The following is a 15,556-nucleotide window of genomic DNA, read 5'->3' as shown; positions in this document are numbered from 1 at the left end:
CAAATCTGTGAAAACCTTAAAGTCTTAAATAGAAGTCCCTCATTTGTCATTGTTGCCTTCTGTTGTTTTAATCCCGTGCCTCAGTCTGACACAACTTGAAAGTACGCTAATAGCAGCCTATTGTGTGGCCCGCTTCCTGTCCTGGTTCACTATTTAAGCCACAAGGATCATTTAAATAAACAGAGCAGAAAAGAGGATGAAAGAAAAGAGGATAGCCTTAATGCGGTGGAGCGGTAGTTAATTGACGAGGCGGCTCATGAGACTCATGCATGTGCGTCTGTGCCCGTGTCTCCCCCCGCAGCGCCGCCTTACTGTACTACATGTTGAGGAGCGACTTGCAGTTATCTGCTGTGTCTCTGTCAGCAGTTTAGCTACCACCACATTTCAGATAAAGCATTAAAGACGAGGCACTGACAAGGCAGTGCCATCCGGGGCCACTTAAAACCAATACTACGGGGCAGACTAGGGCCTTCCATCAATTACAACCTTAATAGCCTAATTGTAATGAAATAATCCAACCCAGGAGAAAGCTGAGTTTCAACTCTGCAGATCACCAGCAGGCAAGCGGACCAGTGGAGAGTGTGAGTGGGGTTTAACAGAATATTGTGGCATAATATTGTCTCATCTTAAAAAATGAGATTCATTTTAGAGCCGAAGGATGGATTGTAGTATCAGCTGAATCTCTGACATTGATTTTTAGATTTTAAAAGCAAATTTTCATCTCTTCATTCTCTCTTTGCCCAGTGGAGTACTTTTACTGTCTTACGGCCACAAACAATCAAGTTCCCATGCAGCACTGTGTGCGACAACTGCTAGAGCAGACAGACTGATATTACTTATACAGCGATAAACTCTTACTCCAGTTTCTGTCAGTTCAACTTCAGCCGACACCAAGATTCCCACTCCCTCTGTCACATCTGCATTGATGAACCTCTGTGCTCTTCTACCCGTCCTCTTTGTTTACATTTTATCTCCCTATAGGCACCTTGTCGCAGCTGAGCTGAGGTGTTTACTTTGGAAAATGTTCAGCCTAGTCTAACCAAGTCCTTACATTTGTTCTTTGTGTTAATGAAGACAGTCTCTTACATCACATCTATTCATTTACATGTATCACATTTACATACATTCATTCTGTCACATAAAAAGTAAAATCATTTTCCCTGAAGCAATTTGAAAATCCTTGTCTTGCTCAAGGACACTTCAACATGTGGGCAGAAGACGTCAGTCAGTTCTATGATTAACAGCCGTTTTTCATGAAAACCCAACAGAAAATTAACGGTGAAACAAAATATGGTTTATGCATGAAGGATTTTTTTACATGTTTGTAAAGCAAAATTACTTTCTTGTTTTCTTCACATTCCCATTTTGCTGCTACTATAAACTCAAAACCTCCTTTATGTTTACCTGTGAAATTAACACATTCCTCAAAACCCATCACACCATCTGACATTGATTTGAGCTTTTAATGACAGATCTTTTCTCACTCATTAATACATTCCAGGAGGTTGAACATACATGTACTTTTTTTTCTTTTTCTTCATCAATGTTTTGAATGAAAACCTTTCATTTCTGTCCTGCTAGCTTTTAATCGGAAACATCTAAACTGTAGCGTAAAATGAAATGGCCAATGAGTATTTAGCAAGATATGGTATTATAAGGTATACGAATCCTTAACCATCAGTCACAACCCTATCGAACCCTAATGCTAACGCTCACCCCATTATTCAGGATAATCATTTGTCAAAGGGACAGTCAATTTAACATGAGCCACCACAGTAAGGTCACAGCAAACATGATAAGAGAAGGGAAGGAAACATGAGAAAAAGGAAACAGCAGGAGCTTCATCACCACACACATTGTAGATATTCAATATCGAATGGTTGTTTTCATCTTCCTCAAAGAGGTGGGATGTAGTGTGTATGATAGCTTATGTGCAAAAGCTGTCACTGAGATATTAAACTTGTATTATTTCATCATTAATTCATTTCTGATAAAAGTTCATTCTGGTAAAAAGAATGAATGAATCATTTGAATGAGAGGCATCTAGCCAGCAGTTAGCAATGTATTTTATACCAATACATCTCAATAACTGTTGTACATACAGTATATATTATGCTTTCAGAAAGAGTATTTTCCTAAATCTTTAGAACCCTTATACAGCTAGACAGACATTTTTCTTGGCTATCACTGTGCAGAAATATGCTGTATGTACTCAGGTCTCCAGAGGACTTCTGGTGCTGGCAGACATATAGAAACCACCCAGCAGGGAGGCTTTTTGTGAACACACACACACACACAAAATCACATGTCCAAAAAAATCCTAGGGGAAACTCTGGGGAGAGCACAATGACAGGAGTTACAGTAAAACAGCAGAAGCAAATAAGAGATGTGAAAGTAAGAGGAAAGAGACAGCAAAAGGAGAACAAAAATTCAGAGGCAGCCAGCTGACCTCTAACTCACTGAGTCTGTGATTGACGAGACGGCAGTATTTCACTCTCTCCCTAAGGAGTTGCAAGAACACACCAGATAGGAAGAAAGTTAAATAAATGAGAGGAAGCTCATCCAACCACTATCTATATCACGACACTCCTCTCCTTATCTCTCTCACTCGCTGCATGCCTTGTTCTCCCTTTCTGAGATTTGACAGCTGTATGATAAATTACGAGTCATGGGTCTACAGTCGACTGATGGCTGAGGGAGTGGATACTCATATACAGCAGAAGCAGCAGTGGGCTTCACTAACTGCCGCTGGGTCCAAAAGGACACAACTGTGTGGCAAATGGCCAAGAGGAGCTGGGGTTTTTACACCACATCTGTTGCACCTATAAGACAGATGTTAATCCTGACTGCCAGGCTCGTAGGGTGCACTTGCCCTTTTTCGTTCAGTTCACATGGTCTGGGTGTCACCTAGATCCGACTTACTGTACTTCTTTGTCCTTGTAAGGAAACGTAACAGATGTGAGGGTGTTAGGGAACATGAAACGCATGGGGGAGAACTTTCTGAGACTCAAGTCAAAGCTAGGTTGTTGCCGTAGATGCTGTTTACAGATAATCTCTCCACTTGTGAAGTTATTGATTATTCAGCTTTTGTTTATGTATTTTTTGTCTTCAATAACGTCTATCGGTCGTTTTCTGTGATTCAGCTGAGTCTGATAAATGCTGAGATACACACTACTTGTCACCGTTGACAATGTTACCGTGGTGTGAAATGTTGCAGAATGAGAGAAAAAGCCTCTGTTTCGTCCAGTTTATCTCCCCATGCTGACAGCTACAGGATGAGCAGTTGTCTAAACACAGGGAACAGCAGGACATACAACGGAAAATGTGTTGCACAAGCAAAAACAGAGAAGACAACAGTGTCCTCTCACACATGCTCGACAATCAATTTTACACACGCACACACTGACACACACACACACACACACACACACATAAATGTCTACGGTTTGTTAGTAATTTTGAAATATCAGTTCTAATATGTACAAGATGTGACAGAGGGTCATGTGACCACATTTTCATCTGTGACATTTACATAGTGATAGTGGATTAGAGAGAAGGGCAGCGTGCGTGTGTGTGTGTGTGTGTGTGTGTGTGTGTGTGTGTAGGTGTGTGTGTGTGTGTGTGTGGGAGGGTTGTCCTCAGGAACCATCCTTATCTTCAGTTCGAAATCTAATTATTAGCACACAGCAATTTACTGTGCAGCATCTATGGATGGGTGCACAGCCTCTGTATATGTGCACATGTTCAGTCATGTGTACAGTCTGCACAATCTGAGCCTTCAATATCCATGGCAGGTGATGCAACCCAGAAGATAGTACTATGTTATTTTGAAGCAATATTTATACTGTAACATATGATACAATACATTCGGATGCTGTTGTTATGTCATGTAAATACTAAGGATGTAATACATAGATGCTTTTCACAGTAAAAACTATTATTGAATATTTTAACTTTGGGAAACTTGGCACCATTCCAATTCTGAACAATTTGCAAACATGAAACATACTTGTCCTATATTTAATTTTGTCCTCATTTGAATCGGATATCACATTCTCCTTTGATTATTTACAGTATATAAGTGCAGAGTGTTAAGAGAAATACATAGGTCATATTACAGAGCAGCATCAAGGAAAAAAAAATGGCAAATGACTTCTCAGGGATAAATAAAAGAAGATGTGAAAGAGGGCAGAGGGAAAACTTTCAGCAGCTCAACTGTGCAGAAGTGTTTCAGGATGTGCTGATGTTTGATGATTTCAACACAATCATTATCGGTAGCGTCTTAATCATTCCCTAAAATGTCTACTGTGCCTTTAAGATCGTATTCATTTATTTTCATTTTCTCACTGTGTGACATTACCTGCATTAACATCTACTGATCTACTGTATAGTTCAGCCAATGTAATGTGGAATGCAAACTGTACTTATACTGCCCATTCATTTTCGTGTTTGTTCTCTGTTCTCTAAAATTTTTTAATACACACACACTTGCATCATAACCTTAATACCACAATGTGAGCGTCTACTTGGAGAGGTGATACAATCTCTGGTTGGCTGCACTGTTTTAAAGGAGTGATGATTAAGCTCCCAGCAGGTGCTAACTTGCCATGCAGTCACTGGAGGGGTTCACAGGAAATAGCAGCTAATTGCCACAGGTGATAATGCCACACAATGAGGCACCCACCTTATCACATGAGAAAAGAAACATAAGGTGCTAACTAAATGGTTTGTCCCCCATCCGTGCACTTGCAGAGTTGAGGAAAAGGGTGAGAAAAAACAGATCAAATGACTGCACACAAACATAAACATCACGTAATACGGGCCCCGTTTTGACCAGTGTCAGTGAGAAGATGAAAATTTTAAAATATAACAGATGCAGACAAAGCTCACAGCAATAATGATGTGTCGTCTGCTGTTGATTTTCTTTTAAAAGAGCCGTCATTCAATTAATATAGCCTTTGACTGTAATCTCATCTTTTTATTGTGATTTTCCTTGTTAATGGCAGAGTCCGACTTTCCCATATAGCTTTTAAACTAACAACCTGTGTATGAAGAATTGGTTTACTGCACTTGATATGGGACAGATGGGACTTTGTTATTGCATTTCAGGCAACAAAAAAAAAACAACAACAATTTTCTATTGTTTTCTTGATCAAGTCACTCAAAAAAGCTGAAAATGTGCATGTGGAAAGTCTACATTGAGTATTCAGAAAACATACTGTAAGTGTTATGACTTGACTGTAATTATTTTGTAATGGTGTTCCCTGTGCTGTTGTGACAATGCCAGGTTTCTAATGATCTGGCTGGACTTTTTTACAGTGGTTGAACTGACTTGTTTATATTATGGTAACTGCTATATACTGTGATATTTAAGGCTTGTTAAATAAGTCGTATCTCCTCTGGTGCTTTAAATGTTACTCACACTGCATGTGGTGGTGATAATGAATGACGTGTCCTGCTCTGCACCGCTGCATGTGAAAACAATCTGTCCAAAAACACACACACACACACACACACACACACACACACACACACAAAAACAATAGAGATACAGGCACAGTAAACAGTAAATGCTTAGCTGCTCTGAAGAGGAGGTTGACTGACAAAGCAACGACTGCCCAGCAACAGCCATGTTCATTAAACAGTAGATATCAGGATCAGCAGGATATCTGCTCAGTGCTGTGTGAATCAATAGCTGTAGAGGTCATAGATGATGCACGTACATGTGGGAGCGTGCATGCGTGTGTGCGTAACATCCCAGATCCTCCTTAACTCATCAATATCCTCACTTTGTCACCCCTACCCCCCTACCCCCCTCACCTCTCTGTCTCCCACCTAGATGGTTTACAAGCCCTGGCTGTGTTCTCAGTACTTCCAGACCACCCAGATGCACTGCAGCGAGCGAATCCCCTGTCATCAGCACTGCCTGGAGGTGCAGCAGCGGTGCCCCTTCATCCTGCCCGACAATGATGATCTCATTCACGGAGGCAGCCCCAGTTTTATATGCACAGGTACAAAAATATTGTCTTACAATTTGTGTTTGGTTAGCAGCAGTAAAGCAAATGCAGATGCTTATTGTTACTGGAATACTCAACCAGTATAGGCACTGAGGAGTGGTGCTTTGACTGTGTGAGGGATAAAACAGCCTTGCTTGCCCAAATCCTGGAGTTCAAAACTATGAGTAATAAGTAGGGGTGTGATGAGATCTCATGCCACGAGATTTTTTTTTTAATGTTAAAACCATGGATCTAATACATCCATAGTTAAAACAATGTAAAGCAGGGTTTCCACTACCAGTTACCATTACTTTGCACCCCTTTCCACGGTGCTTTTCAATCACAGCTGAATTCATCATAGTTCCTCCTCAGCAAAAACGAAACTTATCAACCAGCGCATCCAGCGTTTACCATTAATTAACGACTCTGTGGCGGCCGCTACTAAAAAAATCCTAGATGAAACACTGCACATATTGTTTGCACTTGAAAAAAAAGGAAAATATTTAATTTTATTTTAACTTTTATAAATTTTAGTTTTAGTTTAAAATATGTGGAAGAAGAAGTTTATTAAAAGCTCATGCTATTATGCATGTAAAGAGTTATAACAAAACATTTCAAAATGCATGTGCAACTCGGTTAATTGAAAGTCTGTTGGTCCAGTCATATATTTTGTCATTGTAGTATTCTTAAAATCTCGTCTCGTCTCGTTCTCGTGAACCCAATATCGCGTCTCGTCTCGTCTCGTCTCGTGAGCTGAGTGTATCGTCACACCCCTAGTAATAAGCTCATCTAACTTTTACTGCCTTTGCCCACACTGTGTACTTAAGAACATACTCATCATGATGGGATTTATTTACTATACAAAAAGCAAACACTGAACTGTCGTGCCTTGAACAGTGGGATTCACAACTGTTGATGGACACACAGTGAACACTTTGCACTTTACTGTTGCAGGATGTTCAGTCTAATCAGCAGCCCGACAGGGTGATACGCCATCACAACTTTCTGTTGACAATTACTCACAGCACAAACAATCAGCTGCACAGTGGAGCACCATGACAGAGTAAAGTCTGTAGCCTATGCTCTGTCTGCGCTCAACAGTATATAACACTGTGTGGGCTAATGCCAGTGAATTATCTACACAGTGTTAGTGCTCACTGCTGCCCCAGGACACACACTGAATACTTAAATAAAAGGTTAACCTCGTTAGGAACCAAATATCTTGTTTGTATATCATGGGAGTTGAGTCCCCCACATTATGAATGGGTGTGCACTGATTTCACACATGTCGATGCTGCTCTCTGGTGGCCATGTTGAGAACTAGGTTACAGTCCTGTACTAGCATGACACGAAATTTTGAGCAGTGTTTAGGTTTCTCACTCCACTGAAATTGAAGGATATCTCTGGTTGATATGTGACAGGTAATATGAAGAGGGCACAATCAACAACATGCTCATCAGTCTCCCAGTGGATTCTCATTTCCTCAGCCTGCCTGTGGTTTTCAGCCCCAAGCTCTTTGGTTTAAAAGGAATCTTTAAAAAATGGGTCATGGATATGAACTTTCATTTTTAAAGACATAATTAAAAAATAATTTCCTAAAACAGGTGGGCGCTGTAGTTTCAGTAACACTTTGAATATGTTTCTCAAAAAAAGTAAATACTTTGATATTAAACTTCTTCAGCCTTCTGATGAAGGGGCATGTCACACAGTGCAGTGGTGCAGTTCAGTGTTGTGTTTTTGATTTCAGGATAATTATGGATGTCTGCTCAGAGAAAGCTTAAATTATAGAAACACAGAGTATCTTTTTATTCAAGGTCTTGGCAAAGGTATCAAATCCAGCCATAATAACTTCAACCTGTGTTTAAGACAGTGTTGTTTAACCAGTCGTGCTTTTGCTTTCCCTCTACATTGCATTTAGCTCTTTTGACCACATTTTTATACTTAAAGAGGAACTATGCAGTATTTGTAGCTAAACTACATTTTTACCTTCGTTTAACAGCTTTGGAGTAATTGTGATGGTTTAATGAATGGCTTAACTTGTTACTAGGGAGAATGGAGGCTCTCTGCTTTCCATGTGCATGTCACTTATTGCGTCTCTTGGCTGAAAACCAACTTTGCAAGATCTGGGCCATCGCCCCGGTGTCCCAGCTCTCGTATCTGTGCACCGCAACACAAACGTAACCCGTAATCTCTTGATTATGACAGATGAGACTACACAAATATACACATCGTAACATCATATATAACGTTATACATGGCTCTGTTGATTGATTTCTTGCTGACTTAATTGTAAACAAATGCACGTGGCCAGGAGGAGGGTTAGCCTAACAACGGAAAAGCGACGGGACTAGTTCCTCTTTAAATTAGAGAACTGGTTCTTTCTAAAAAAGTTCCCTTTCATTCATGTGAGTCGCTGACTTCAAAGATTTGGTGTATTCTACTGTTTTTCTGATGCATTGCGTTGCTTGCTGTATTTATTGGTTGATTTTTGCCTGCATCCTTTGCCAGTGACGTTTAAACTCATTCAATCTGACACTCCTAATGGCTGCGGTAGGTGCCGTCACACCCACTCAGATTGTTTGATACAAAGGCTTGGCCTATCTTGGCGATATACCCAAACTAAACTGGATCAATGCTGTTTTATTCTGAGCTCAAAGTTGGGAGAAGTTGGTCTGAGTTTTTTATAGTAAAGTTATCGTTCTGAATGTATGTAGCGCTTAATGAAACGTTTAATACATGTGTTGCAAGTCCCTGTAGGGGATGGTGGGATACAGGAATAATTCTTTTTTTTTGGGATGGGAAGCAATTACATTAAGTATATACAATGCAACATGCCAGATCTTTAAGGCAATGTGTGAGCTTTGAGCTAACTGTCTATATTCCTCCCAAACCTAACCCTCAGGGCTGCTGGAGGACTATCCATCAGGTGTGGATCCAGATGCAGAGTGCTGTGACGTGCGGTGGGACTTGAAAGTGGACAACCGATCCCGGGGGACCCTGAAAAGAACTCACCCGCCATGCCAGCATCGTACCTCCCTCAGCTCCTCAGCAGCCTGCAGACTGTGTAACAGCCGGCTCAAACTCTGCCTGCTGGTCCTTGTACTCCTACACACTGTTGCCAGCCTCACTGCATCCCACAATGCAACAGGACTGGGCCTCCCCACCATCACGCCTCTGGAGGAGAGCCCTGCCAATGAGGAGTGATATAGCTGCCAGGAGGAGGTGAGGTTGTTGAGGTGGGGGATTCCCTCACCATGGCAACCGATGTGGAAAAATACAGGCACTGGAGCTGTGGTGCCTGTGGACATTTTGCAACGCTTTCTGACAAATGGAAAATGTGGGACGCTTTGAGACGAAAGACACACAAATCAATCAAAATAAATAAATAAGTAAACAAACAGACATACTAAGGGACTCAACCGGTCCCTTAGCTTGGAAAAGGGGACAATGCCACAGCCTTTGTTGAGTGGGAAGGTCGGCTTCCTCATGGCTGAGTTTCTCTCACTACGCTTTTTTACACTGTGTTCCAATTATTGGTTTCTGTTGCACTGGCTGACTATGGAATAACACAATCATATTCTCTTTCTAATGTTCATCCTTTGTGTTTGTTTCTGGGTCTCTCATACAGGAAGAAAATGATGTGTTCTCTAAATAAGACAGATAACGTGTAAAAAACAAAAGAAAAAAAAAAGATTAGCTGCAAGTTTGTGTGTGTGTGACGGTTTGTGTGAGCATGTGTGGGCGTGTGTATGCATGTCTCTACACATGTACTGTATGTATGTGTGTATGAAAGTTTGAGTGAGTGTGTTGCTGACAAGTACCCTAAAAATCTACCTAACTGAGTGGTGCAGTGATGATATTTATACAGAGCCCCCACCCACCCACCCCTGCACCCTGTCACTTAGCTCTGCCATGCTGGTTTGCTGGCCACAATCCCCTTTAAACGGGTTTTGAATGTGGTTCTGGTATCCACAATAAGCTCTGTCTGTTTTGTGAGATAATAATCACCTATTACTACTGTTTTTTTTAAAGGCTGAAACCATTTCTGTAACTAGCATCAGTGAAAAAAGGCTAAACTGTATAAAAAAAGGAAGAAAAAAAGCATCAACCAGGATACATTCCTACAGTGTCACCAGAACTCAAAGTCTCAAAGGTTATCTGCATTTAATTACAGCTCTGGCCCACTTTAGGTTTTTACCAATACTTTCTAGAATCACATTTTGTTTATTGACAATGATTCAATGAAGACTGATGTGGGAAGAAACACAAGCAGACAATTTAAACAAACCCCATGTGAATCAAACATACTGGGAGGATAAAATGAAGGCTGAGTATGTGCACACAGTTTTCCTGAAGGACAGTTCAGGACATCCTGGGTGTGCATATGATTTTTACACTGTATAAAATAAATCAAATAAATGTATAGTAATACTTATTTTAAATAATATATTAACAATATAAAAGAAAATAGCTAAGACGATGATCATTTAAGACTATGTAAGACAACGAAAGGGCTGAGCCATATGATCACCAATTGAAAATAAAATTTGTCTTACGTAAAATAGTTAAATGTTGTGCTGAAATGAAGCATCACATAGGACTCATTGTGTTGCACGCTGCTGTGTTTTGAATGAAAATGGAGGAAAGACAGAAGCACATGACTAGAGCCTTTTACTAAGCCCATTGCCCATTACATGAGGTGACATTGGTATAAATGTATGATTCATCATCCGTGAATAATACTCATATGGTTGATAGAGTGTTCAATCACATATTAAACTCAGTATAATAATATGAGAAACCTTCAGTTTTTGAAGAGTAAGCCACTTGTCGCTAGTTTTCTCATTCACATGAAAGTAGACACAATGAAACAAAAAACAGAGATGCGAGGATTTTATCTCACAGAACCAAACATGACTATCTTAAGCTTGTCTTAACCAAAGATGTTATTTCAGGCATTTAACCAAAATCCCATTCAGATTCTGGTCACTTCTCAGCAACATGGGTCAGCAAAGTGAACTCACATTAAAATGTTTTGCACTGGATCAATATGTTTGCTCCAGACGTAGATACTTTTTGTTATATCAGATTTTAAAGGTACCATCTAGTCCCTCTGCTCCCTCAAGAGCTTTGGTTCTTCTCCTGCTGTGGGTTAGTGATCGAATGTGAGAGCAGTATGTGTAATAAATGATAATATCCCATCACCACAACTGGAAAGCAACAACTCAATTAAGTATTTCCCCCCTGAACCAAAAGCAGTGATGTGATTTTTAACCTCAGGCCTTTTTTTATACCCAGGAAACATGCAGACTGGATGTTACCTTTAAGGACTTTTCATAACTGGTAAACTGCACTTCCCCATGCAATGTCACTAATAATGGTACTCTGCTACCTGCTGTAGCGTTGGAGGAAATCCCCTGACCCACATATAGGTATATGACATTTTTACCCCCCCTTTGGCCCCATGAAACAAATGGAATGACATTCAACATTTCACCCACACTGAGCGGATTCGTTGAAAATGTTCACTTTGTTTTTCGTCTAATCAAAATGTGTAATCTATTCTCATGACCTGCATGTGGAGGCTCTCTGCAAGGTTAAGACAGCCTCTTTTTTTTTGTTTTTTTGTTTGAGTGCCCCACCCCCTGTATAAGCACCACACCCAATCCCGAATCAGCTGCTGTAGCATGCTCACTGTCTTGTACTTTTTCTCCTCAAAACATCTACATCAAACAACTAATGTCTCATTAAGTAAAGGGCTTATTAAGATATACAGTACATTGCCATCACACACAGTCAGACACACTCAAACACTCCAAATTGTTTTGCAGACAACGGGGTAAAAAATCACAGCTCATTCTCCTGCAGCAGAGAGGTGGGAGAGCACCAACAGAAACAAACCCAGAGAGAGGAGCACGTTGTTTGTTTGTGTAAGCACTAAAATCGCAAAACCTTGATAATCATCTTAAGTCAGCTGATACTTATGTTTAGCTTTTAAATGTTGACCAGCGTGTGAACAGAAAGGAATGGTGTGACCTTAAGGGCTGACTTCTTCTTCAGTTTCTAGTTTTTATTTTGTGTCTTTGATGAACAAGGCTGTGAGATCAGGTATTTGACGATGAACAGATGTTGCTGAATGCATTGTTTTTCCACTCTGAGTATGTCTATCACTTAAATGAGATGTCCAATCCAATATCTGATGTCAAGAATTTTATTATACAGCTTATATGAGGATTTAAAATTCATCATTCATTTCTGTATAACACGTATATTGGCTTATTTTGACACTTATGCTGTTTAGACCCCCACCTTACACTTTACCACTCCTGCTTGCATGAAATACACAGCTACTCATTGTCATTCAGCACAGCACACCCATGCCCATCTAGGATGACCGCATGAGTGACAGAAAAATGCTGCTATACTATTGGCCACCAGTAGACGGAGATATTTTTACTCTTTTTTATTGCTTCTGCTGCTGAGGACCTACCACACAAGGACTGTCAGATACACAGGAAATCAGGAAGGCTGAGTGAGCTTGGGCAGAAAAAGTAACGGATCTGTGGGTAAAAAGTGCGCTGTTGTGTGCTGTATGTGTGCGCTTGTGCACACGCAGTGATGTCGTGTTGTGTCTGTCGCGAATTGCCGTGTTCTCCGGAGAGCTCATTAGAATTGACCTTGGTGCCTGCAGGACAGGTGTGGCTAAACCTCCACTGTCTTTACACCCACAGGGATCTGCTACACTAGTTGTTCCATTATTCACCGCAGCCACCTAAAGCTGCACAGACTGTAGTAGGAAACCATTGTCCTGTACAATGTGTTATCACTGTGTCACCGGCCGAGAACCCAAAACACACTGCAGTAAATCTATATTTTCCCCTTAAATGTCTAATGATATATTGCTCCGACCTTTGTCTGAAATGAGGAGAAAAAGGTGTGAGAGGCAGTGCAGGGAGGCCAGGGTGAGTGAGGTAGACGCTGATGTGAAAACGGTGCCAAAGCATACCTTGTGTTGAGTCAAATGAACCGAACTCATCTCTGATATGACATGCTGCTTTTCAATGGGCAAACGGGAGGAAAACAGGGTCTGTCAGTGTCGCAGAAACGTAACACGCAACCCTCACCACAAGCACATCTTTTTACAAAGATCTTTTCAACCTGCCGATCATGTCAGTGGCGGCGCTGTGATGATGTCACAACCATCACAAGCCGACTGCTGGACATGTATCTATACAGTAAACCTGCATTCAAAAGTCACACAGAGGCCATGTCTGCTACATACTGTTCATACAGTAAATGCATCCTTTACTGTGTGTTACATGGGTGCGAATGCTGTGCATATGTGTTGTCCCTCATTCCCCTTCACACATGTTTTTGCACCACATTTGTTGTGTGCAAGATTCTTTCCAAACAAATAATAGAATTAGATTTGACTTAATGTAAATCTCTGATTTGACTTTTGTTGGTAATGCAGGCATGCACGCAACAGTTACTCTGCTGTGATAACTTTTTTCTGTGTGTGTGTGTTTGGGTTTATCAATTTTTTTTACTGCATTATACTGAGAAGAAGTTGTGTAGGGTCGTATACAGTAGATTCCATCTAGATCCCCAACAATGGTCTGTAGCAGTCATAGGGTTTGGCCTGTCACATTGCATAACACACCAACCTTCAAAAACTTTTCTTTTTTTTGTGTGTTTCCCTCTATGACTATGTATGCCTCTTGCCCCTAACCCTCTGTGCACCCACCACCAAATGGTATGTACACAAATATTTCCCTCCATCACCCCTCTCTCAGCCTCTCTCTGTTTTCACAATAGTTCCGTTCTCTATCCTGTGGATCTATGCAGAAGCCCATTCTTTTTTTTTTGGTTGTAAATACGTTCCCTAGTATGCTGAACAATGTATGTCTTTTCGTCCAGGTTTTTCTTGTGTATTCTGAGTTGATGTCATGCTGTTACTTTCTTCTTCTTCTCTAATTCTTTTTTTGTATTCTGAGCGTCTGAAATCATTGATGTTAAAAGAGAATGTGGTGAGAATTAACCAATAGACTTGTCCTCAGCTTCACAACCTTATTGTGAAAGGTTGTGGCTCTGTGTGTGAAAGCGAAAGATTTATTATTATAGAAATGAAAAAGGTTCAAAGGCATATAGAAGTATCATTGCAATTATGATTATTATGATTACTATTATACTACCAGTATATTGTAATATTATAGATGCTTTAGTTCAAGTAACTTCTTTAATTTTTTTACAAACAACTTTGATGAAATGATTTATAAAACAGTCTCACGAGTCATGATCTTTTCGAAAATTAAGAAAACTACTGCTACAATGATTAAAATTGTGTTCTGATGAAAATAAATACAGACATATAATCTGTTCCTCTGTTGTGTTCTTATATGAAGTGACATTATTCGATGCAAGGGTGATAAAGAAATACTTTTTTTTATACGGGCAAGATTCATCTTCAAAATAGGCTCTTATAAGATGATAATGAAAGACCAAACAGTTGTCTTTTGTCTTTGTGGTTCAAATAGTGTGCAAGAGACCAGGATGGACCATGAGACGGTGGTTTGACGCTGGTGCTGACAGCAGCTCAAAAGATCCCTAATGAAGCACTCTGCTGCTGGAAACAATTGATTCAGCAGAGGTAATGTGTGCTGACAGCTGCCCAAGCACAGGAAGGAAACTTAAAACAAGCAAACTTTTAAAAGAGATCATTCAAGTTTTCAGATTAATGGAACTTGTTGGAAAGTTGGGTTAACTTATATTAGCATTTCCATTTAAGGCTACTATCACTATTTCCTCTCTCTCCCACAGTGTAACTAAAGAGCTGACACAGATGATCTTCATGTGTCTCAATGAGTCCGTTTATATACCCCACTGGTCATTTGCAATAATACCAACATAAAATTTTACATTTTTGTACATGACACCATGCCATCACTATGTATTTTCCACTGTCTATTAGTTAATGGTGTTTCAAAGTGACAACATGATGTTCCACTTATAACCACAAGATGGCAGTATTAGCGTATTACATACAGTGTGCTCATGTAACCTTAAGTAGTAAAAATTAACCGTATGGAGTGGACATCATAAGGATTAAAGATTAATACTATATGACTTTAAAGACTAATCATCAAATTCTATTTTATCTGTCACTGAATATAGTACATCACCACATCTAAATGTCTAATTTTTAACAGTTTTCTGGAGTTTTATTTTATGTTTTGACATCTACTGTAGCTATAACAAGATTTATATCTCAGTAATTGTGTCCTCTCTTCTGGTGGCCTGACTGTTTTCTGTTGACTATACTGTTCTATTATAAAACCAAACAAACACTTAAGCCACCAATTTCTAATATTACTATCCTATGACTGCTTGGTTGTGGTGACTGTTTCACTGTATTTATATAAAATCTAGACCTTTATAATCAGAAGAGATTTGGAAGTTTAGACTGGTCTTAACGTACCTCAGACCACAGGTGCATGCATCAGCCGACCCATTGCAATTTGCGCTGTCAGCCCCATAGGTGTGGATGACGCAAATGTATT

General features: G+C 40.0%; 1 protein-coding gene across 1 annotated transcript in view; it reads left to right on the top strand.

The window, feature by feature from the left end:
- nalf1b (NALCN channel auxiliary factor 1b) overlaps positions 1–14,373 on the top strand; it is an 81,758-nt gene extending 67,385 nt beyond the window's left edge. The window contains exons 2-3 of the mRNA XM_085764965.1: positions 5,840–6,011; positions 8,899–14,373. Coding sequence (XP_085621091.1) covers positions 5,840–6,011; positions 8,899–9,200 — 474 coding nt within the window. The 3' untranslated portion in view covers positions 9,201–14,373. The remainder of the gene's footprint in view (positions 1–5,839; positions 6,012–8,898) is intronic.
- The last annotated feature ends 1,183 nt before the right edge of the window (positions 14,374–15,556 follow it).

The sequence above is a fragment of the Trachurus japonicus genome, chromosome 21, assembly GCF_045865225.1.
Source record: "Trachurus japonicus isolate A0001 chromosome 21, Traja_1.0".
In the NCBI taxonomy this organism is placed as follows: domain Eukaryota; kingdom Metazoa; phylum Chordata; class Actinopteri; order Carangiformes; family Carangidae; genus Trachurus; species Trachurus japonicus.
The sequence above is the reverse complement of the archived record's forward strand: the minus strand, read 5'-3'. Positions and strand labels throughout refer to the sequence as shown.